This window comes from Trachurus japonicus, chromosome 3 (genome assembly GCF_045865225.1).
Source record: "Trachurus japonicus isolate A0001 chromosome 3, Traja_1.0".
Classification (NCBI taxonomy): domain Eukaryota; kingdom Metazoa; phylum Chordata; class Actinopteri; order Carangiformes; family Carangidae; genus Trachurus; species Trachurus japonicus.
Window position 1 is genome coordinate 14742688 of NC_140909.1, and position 7941 is coordinate 14750628.

The window sequence follows — 7941 nt, forward strand, 5'->3', positions numbered from 1 at the left end:
AGCCTTTTGGCTAATTCTGGCATGTTTACATTTGTTTAAATGTTTTTATTAATGTGCAATGTCCCTGATCCTTAAACCTTTAAATAAATAAAAAATAAAATTAACTGCAGTCTTTATTTTAGTCACCTGTCTCCTTCCCATACAGGATGACATGCTCACCATGAATTGTTTCAGTTGTCAGTGGCTGTGCTCCATGAGTTTGGCAGCTTGTAATTTTGTATCATCTGGCCTCCTCACCATGTGTGTTTTTGACGGCGTGCAGCCTTTCAGCTGGATGCAGGTGTTTAGCTCGTTTTTGACAGCCAGGCTTGAGTCGTAGCAGGTGTTGTTTGTTTTGATGGAGGTGTGTGCGTACGGGGCGTCATTGCGGTGGCTGCGTGTCATGGTGACTCTGAAGGTGTGCGTGTGCTGCAGTTCCATCTTGTCCTCCTCCGACACTTTAATGAAAGGACACCAAGAAAATGCATGACGGAAACCAGCACGAAACCTGCAGAGCGAAGAGAGAGTTGGTTTTTCGCTTCATGTTTTGGAACATGAGGAGGTGAGGATGTTTTTTTTGTTCTTACCTTTGGTTTAGACAGCAGTAAATGATGGGATTGTGCATGGTTGAACTCATTGCTAACCAGAATATGGTCAGGTACACCTGAAAGAGAAAGGAAACGTGATGTGAGTAGATAATTCAGACCAATAATAAATTACATACAGAGGGAGCTGCTCACCTGTTGAATGTAATGCTGTTTATAAATGTCACTGTTAAACGATCCCAGTATGAAGTAGATGTGGTAAGGCAGCCAGCAGAGGGCAAAGGTCACCACCACGACAACCATCATCTTTACCACCTATGGGAAATCACAGACAGTTCGACCACTCTGATAATACTGCGCCTGACACATGAAACGACCAGAGCTGTGTATGATGGTGTAGATGTAGTGTGACCTTTCTCTTGGCTGTTATCTGGCTGTGGTAATGTTCTGTGGCCTCTCCAGGGATGTGTCCGCCCCACAGCGACCGTCCAACCAAGCTGTAGGTCACCAGCATCACCAACAGGGGGAGCAAGTAGCTCAGCAATATCACCGCAAATTGGTAACTGCACAGAAAAAAGGAGAGGGAGGTTCTCTATTGAAGGGTTAGGGTTAGGGTTACCTCAAACACCTTTAAGCCTGCAATTACGGATGTTAGTAAATCATTAATAAATATAAGGGTAACCCTTTAATTTACACCACTAATATACCCAGAGATAACGGTCAATTTCATAGAAATGTCATGTTTTTCATAAAGGTCAAAGATTGCACGTGCTTTTTATGCTTTGAGTTTTTTGGAAAAGGCCATAACTTTTCTCCACCAAGTCTTTGCAACTGACTATTTCTGGGCTATTTCAACGCAGTCAATCGTTATTTCTTGGCTATACTGTGTTTCTTGACATTACTATGAAATTGACTGTTATTTCTAGGCTATTTCTACACATTATGACAAAATGAATTGTTATTACTTGGCTTTTTCTTGACATTATCACGTAATAAGTGGACTGTAAATTAAAGGGTTACCGATGAAATGAACTAAACTTATGGATCCCTCACATAAATGTAGTCTCAGAGATCTTTAACAAAATTGTTGTATACTGATCTGCGAGCCACTGGTGTCATGTTACAACAAGGGTTTTTACAGTAAATATGCCCTTTTTGTGAGTATGAAATTATACATATATGTATGTATGTATGTCTGTGGTAAACTAGCAACCTGTCCAGGGTGTAGACTACCCCTGCCTTCGCCCTGGGATTGGCTCCAGCCCCATGTGACCCCTGCATGGGTGAGTGGTATAGACAATGGATGGATGAATGTGTATGTAGTCAACCACCTGTTGCACTATATTATTGATCTGCCTCGCTGTAAATGTCACTGTCTCATTACATTCATGTTTTTTCTTTCTTTTTTTTAATCAATTGGATTCTCCTTTCACCTTAGTTGATGTTTTCCTCCATAATCGTCTGGCCAGTCAACCATGCACACAGTTCTAGGGTAATAAAATCTTGTCACGCTGTAGTAGCACTGAGGGAAAGCCAATAAAATCGCTACAATCCAAATGAGGGCGATCACGACCTTTGTAGAGGTGGAGGACAGACGGGGCTTCAGAGGATGGATGATGGCCATGTACCTACAAAAGGGAGAAAAGGTTGTATGAATATGTATGAATATCTGATTTTCAACTATCTATGACAAGCTCTTTAAGTACACCTGTGCCACAGAGGGTTGAAGGATGAGTTCTGTTTTCTTAACAAGAATATAACCACTTATTCACTACCTCAGGTTGTTAAAGTGTCTGAATTTTGAATTACTGATATAAAAACATAGTGATTATACAGAAGACTGGAGAAAGGAGAGAAAAGGGAGAAAAGTACTTCAGCCATCAACCTGAACAGGTCATCTTCAACCTAATAGGTTTTAAGCTAAAGATGACACGTGAAGGCTCTTTTACTGTTGATTCATTGAGTATTGTGACATGGAAGATTAACAAAAATGTCACCATTTGCTCTGTGAAATAAAATGACAACATTGATTTTTCAAGTGGGAGATCAGCTTAATAAAAAACAAGTCTACACTGCAGAGATACCACACTGCAAAAAGATCAGCAGCTCTACATTTTGTGTGGTGTTCAGAATGATCTTAATTATATTTAAATACACTTTGAAAGTCATATAGACAATAGGCAGAGACACATTTGTCTATAAATCTACATTTGTATAAACATCAAGAAGATGTATACTATGCCTGTATGCTTGTCACTGTGTGTCTGTGATTGTGTTCTGGCCATCTGTCATGACATAACCTCATAATCACAATATTTTATTCCTGCCTACTTGCTTGTATGATAGAAAACAAATTACTGACAGAACGTATAGTAATTGAGGAAAAGAGAGAAGAGGGGAAGACTAAATAATCAAGTAACTGCCAAGACACACTGACTATTTACATGAAATTGTGAAACGTAAATGATAATGGACAACAGCAATTGTAAGTATTTGCATATCTACTGTGCAGGAACAAGAATATTTATGCATAATGAGGTGAAAAGCACATTTAAAAGAAATAGTGCCACCTGCTGCATCACCCATTGTAGTTCACTGATGACAGCTGCATGCCTTGTTATTGAGAGGGTGAAATAATACTAATATATGTGAAATAATAATAATGAATATCAATAATCCTGCCGGGCAGAGTAACCCATCATGAATGTTATACAATGTATTTAAGTCATTTGCTTAGAGTCATTACTCTGTAATGTCACCATTACAGTTAAATGATTCAACTACGGCTATGAATCATTAATCTAAATTATTCAGGACTGACAATGTGAATGTGTCTGAATGTCTGTGCCTCTTTTATACTCTCAGATTGTAGTCTTATAGATAGAAATTTCATACAAATTGCCTACATCATTCTGCTGTTAGAGCAATTAGGAACTGAAAGAAACTGAAATAAAAAGCAGAAATAGAAAATCATACATTCTGCAAATGACAGAAAAAGATATGAAATCATTTTTTGTAGCTCTGCTGTGTAAAAACAATGACCACTCTGGGTCTTTTGCTTTTACATTAACATTAACTCTAACTTCCTTTTTTCATTCATATTTCCACTGGCCTCACTCTTTAACCTGTTTCAGCCGGCATCAGTGACATTTTACATCAGACCCAGCCTCCACAAGACTGAAAAGTTTTTGTAGAGCTGTTGCTTCGGAGTGTGTCGGTGGCCATGATGAGCACACCTTGTGCCCATTTATGAAGGTGGATTATGTTTCATAAATTATCTGTTTAACTTCACTGAGTTTCTGTTTGCTGCTGCAGCCGATGACTCATACAGTAAGAAGAACCTTGAATTCAGTCACGTAAACTGATGACTTCACACAATGTAGGCTAGTGAGGAGGAATTGTGAAATTATAAGCATATTTTACACCTGTTCTGATCCCTGCATATGGCTCATCCATCACTACACCTGTCCTGTGCCACAGGGAGCCATGAATCATATGTTGTGTCCAGAGAATAGAAAATTTAGAGAGTAATTAAATGCTGCATGAAATTCTCCTCTGTAGCAATTGCACTGCATTGCACATCTGCCATGAAATGCAATCTCATACAACTGCCTCTGAAGTTCATGATACAGTTTTCATCAGAGAGAGGTGTTGTACAGGACTGAAATACATTAGTATTCAGTCCCCCTCTTGTATGTAAATAGGGGTGTGCAAAACACTGGCGACACCTGCAGTCTGATGCAACACTAACCACAGCCTCAAAAAATGACCATAAGTTACATATGTAGAATATTACTGTAATCATAGATCTGTTGTCTTTCAGCTTTACTGCATTAGACTGTGCACGTTTATCCAAAAAAAAAACTCAGCCTATTAAGCACAGTAGTAAGAACAGACTGGCCATTCATGATCCAGTGAGCATTAATGACAGCTGTATCTCTGCTCCCTGTTGACCCATATCCCCTTCATGCAGCATTTTCATCTGTATCGGGTGAACAGTTTCTGCAAATGATGACGTTATCAAGTGATGCGCATGTGTCTAAACCGACTGGCCCTTTCAAAATCTGTTGCTGTGTAATCTCAAAGCACAAAATCCCTGACCCCCACATCCACCATTACAGTAAAGACCATAATGCATAAGTCGGATGATGTAGTTTTCAGGGTATGTTGTACTCATCAACCACATTTACAGTTAGTAGCAGTTAAATGGTCTACTATACTCCCCATGGATCTATGGATACTGTGCTGCTGAATTGACTGTTTCAGTAACTGGTGATCCATCCCCTTTTGACTGTCTGCATAATGCATCCCCTAAATGGGGTGTTACTGGAGTTGAAGACAGTTCACTACATCCATGTCTAATTGCTGTTTCAGTGCTGGTCTCTTAGGCATTGACTTGTTTGTGTTACGTAATGGCATTTTGGATGAGAGCACTAGTGTAGCTGCAACATAGAAACACATTACTGTAATAGTTTTAGATAGATGTAATATAGAGCTAAAGAGAGCTTTCATACCTGTCCACTGCGATGGCAGCCATGGAGTATATTGATGAAAACATGGCAGTGATGGGGAAGAAGTTCTGAAATCGGCAGTAGCCCAGGCCGAAGTACCAGTCGTTGTGAACCGCATACACAAAGTTGAAAAGGGTGTTGAAGGTTGCCATGGAGACGTCAGAGAAGGCCAAGTTAACAATAAAGTAGTTGGTTACGGTCCTCATGCGCCTGTGGGCGAGGATAATCCAGATCACTGTGACGTTCCCAGTGATGGACACCAGGATGATGAGGGAGTAAGCTATAGCCCACAGAGCCACCTGAGAGGAGAGGAGAGGAGAGGAGAGGAGAGGAGAGGAGAGGAGAAGGGAAGGGGGGAAAAGAGAAGAGAGGAGAGGAATGGGGAAGGGAAGGGAGGAGAAGAGAAGAGGGGAGAGAGGAGAGGAGAGGAGTGGGGAATGGAAGGGGAGAGAGGGGAGGAGAGGAGAGGAGAGGAGAGGAGAGGAGAGGAGAGGAGAGGAGAGGAGAGGAGAAGGGAAGGGGGGAAAAGAGAAGAGAGGAGAGGAATGGGGAAGGGAAGGGAGGAGAAGAGAAGAGGGGAGAGAGGAGAGGAGAGGAGTGGGGAATGGAAGGGGAGAGAGGGGAGGAGAGGAGAGGAGAGGAGAGGAGAGGAGAGGAGAGGAGAGGAGAGGGAAGGGAAGGGAGGAAAAGAGAAGAGAGGAGAGGAATGGGGAAGGGAAAGGAGGAGAGGAGAGGAATGGGGAAGGGAAGGGAGGAGAAGAGAAGAGGGGAGAGAGGAGAGGAGAGGAGAGGAGAGGAGAAGGGAAGGTAGGAGAGGAGGTTAGGGGAGGAGAGGAGAAGGGAAGGGAGGAGAAGAGAAGAGGGGAGAGAAGAGAGGAGAGGAGTGGGGAAGGGAAGGGAGGAGAAGAGAAGAGAGGAGAGGAGAGGAGAGGAGAGGTGAGGGGAGGAGAGGAGAGGAGAAGGGAAGGGAGGAGAAGAGAAGAGGGGAGAGAAGAGAGGAGAGGAGAGGAGAGGAGGAGAGGAGTGGGGAAGGGAAGTAAGGAGAAGAGAAGAGGGGAGAGGAGAGGAGAGGAGAGGAGAGGAGGAGAGGAGAGGAGAGGAGAAGAGAGGAGAGGAGAGGAGAGGAGAGGAGAGGAGAGGAGAGGAGAGGAGAGGATTATACTGAATTAAACATCAATAGATAACATCTCCAAAGAAACTTTTCTTTCAGGCATCAGTCTGCAAGTATCTGCAAAAATCTGAAAAATGCATTCAACAGTGGTAGCCTATATCAGAGCAAACCTCATTTGTTTATTTCCAAGACTTTACTTGTCAAACATCTTATTTCTAAAGACAAAGGCTACTTGTTTGTCTCATCTTTTACTGAGTTTCAAGTTCTCTGTTCAGTCTGTCTTGTCTTTGATCAGACTTTCCTCTAAGAACTTGCTGGCTCTGCTGGATGTAACTCTCCCAGAGAGGCAGAGCTGTCTCTGACTTTTAGCCAGTTTCATTTCTAATCTCGCTGTATTTCTCCCACCTGCCAGTCGGGCTGTTGGAACTGATTCCCAGTCGTCTCGTTTCCGTCCTCCAGCCAGTCCTCGGTCACAGATAAGGGAAACAAAGTGGCCTCCATGTCCCGCTCAACGTGTTGAATCAGACTCTCTGCGTCCATTTTCTCTTCCCGTTTACCTGGTGACAGAAACTTTATCTTCTTCACTGTATGGAGGTTGTGCGTCATGCGCAGGTACTAATGAGCCTTAATGAGGGACTGACTAATTGCAGTCTCTTGAAAGATGCTTATAAATGTATGGAGATTACTATGCAGTGTGTATTTCTCAGTGGCAAACAACATAAAACATGTTTCACATATTTTGAATAGGCTTACCTCTCTTTGCTTTTCATCTGCGCGCACCTATGGACAAATATCCTACCCATAGGTAGTACAGCTGTGCTGCTTATTTCTTTCTGACCAATTGTTGTCAGAGGTGCTTTAATATCTGTTTCATTTTAAAGTTTCTGCACAATGAAACAACGATACATTTCAGATTAGAGGTAGGCTATAGTAATGTTAATTGTCCAGTTTCGCAGTGAGTGAAAGCATTTGGCTCCCCCAGAATCAGCAGTCGAGTTAATAATCACGCATCATATCACTCTTGGTGGCAAGTTTCACAATCGCCTGATAACCCAATCTTACTGTAGCATGTGTTACTTTCAATAACCAATGCCCTTGTGCGTCTAATAAAGCTAAAAGCCCCTGTTTTTTTATGCACATTTGAGCGAAAATATTTTTTTAAACAACCCTTTCTGAAGCAAAAAAAAAAATGAATTCACGAACTAACATATACATAAACCAGGCGTTTGGCACGCACTCACAAGAACAGGGTAATTTGGCTGCAGAGCGCAACAGCCATACAGCGTAAGATGCATTGAGGCATTGAAACGACCCCCGGGGATGTTCTCCTCAAAAATAAGAAGAGATTTCTGTCTGATTATTAATTTCTTTCTTCTTACCTCTCTATTTACGCTGCTGAATGGTCACTTTTAATAGCATTTTGTCCAATCCATCGTTATTCCTCAGAGAAGATTAGACTCCTTCTGCGTAATGGACAACCGGGTCCATCCAATAATCCATCAAGACATCGCTGCTCTCTCACTATCTCCCTCCCACACACAAACTCTCTCTCTCTCTCTCTCTTTCTCTCTCTCCTTCTCTCTCTCTCTGTTTCTCCCCAAATGTGTAACTTGCTTATCACAGCACAAGCTGCTGAGAATGACGGAGGCGCACAGACAAGGAGGCACGCGACTGTGCGCGTGGAGCTGTGCCAATTCCATGTACAACGAGCGGAAGAAAGACAGAGAGAATGAGAATAGCTCTGCTACTCATTCTGCATTTAATTTCAGCAGTAAAAAGGTTGCAAAAACAGCTG

General features: G+C 42.2%; 1 protein-coding gene across 1 annotated transcript; it reads right to left on the minus strand.

Annotated features, from left to right (window-relative positions):
* Positions 1-155: 155 nt before the first annotated feature.
* tacr2 (tachykinin receptor 2) lies at positions 156-7720 on the minus strand. The gene is made up of 8 exons (XM_085763451.1): positions 7526-7720; positions 6552-6703; positions 5039-5334; positions 1958-2152; positions 937-1087; positions 720-839; positions 567-643; positions 156-487 (listed from the first exon to the last, which is right to left on the minus strand). Exons 2-8 carry the CDS (start codon positions 6684-6686, stop codon positions 178-180), a joined length of 1284 nt encoding a protein of 427 aa, XP_085619577.1. The 5' UTR covers positions 6687-6703; positions 7526-7720; the 3' UTR covers positions 156-177.
* Between the last annotated feature and the right edge of the window lie 221 nt (positions 7721-7941).

Coding starts and splice junctions, on each gene's coding strand:
- tacr2 (XM_085763451.1), bottom strand. CDS start 6,686: ATGGACGCAGAGAGTCTGATTCAACACGTTGAGCGGGACATGGAGGCC. Junction 2,153..5,038: donor GCTGCCATCGCAGTGGACAG/GTATGAAAGCTC, acceptor TCCCTTTTGTAG/GTACATGGCCATCATCCATC. Junction 644..719: donor AACAGCATTACATTCAACAG/GTGAGCAGCTCC, acceptor TTTCTCTTTCAG/GTGTACCTGACCATATTCTG.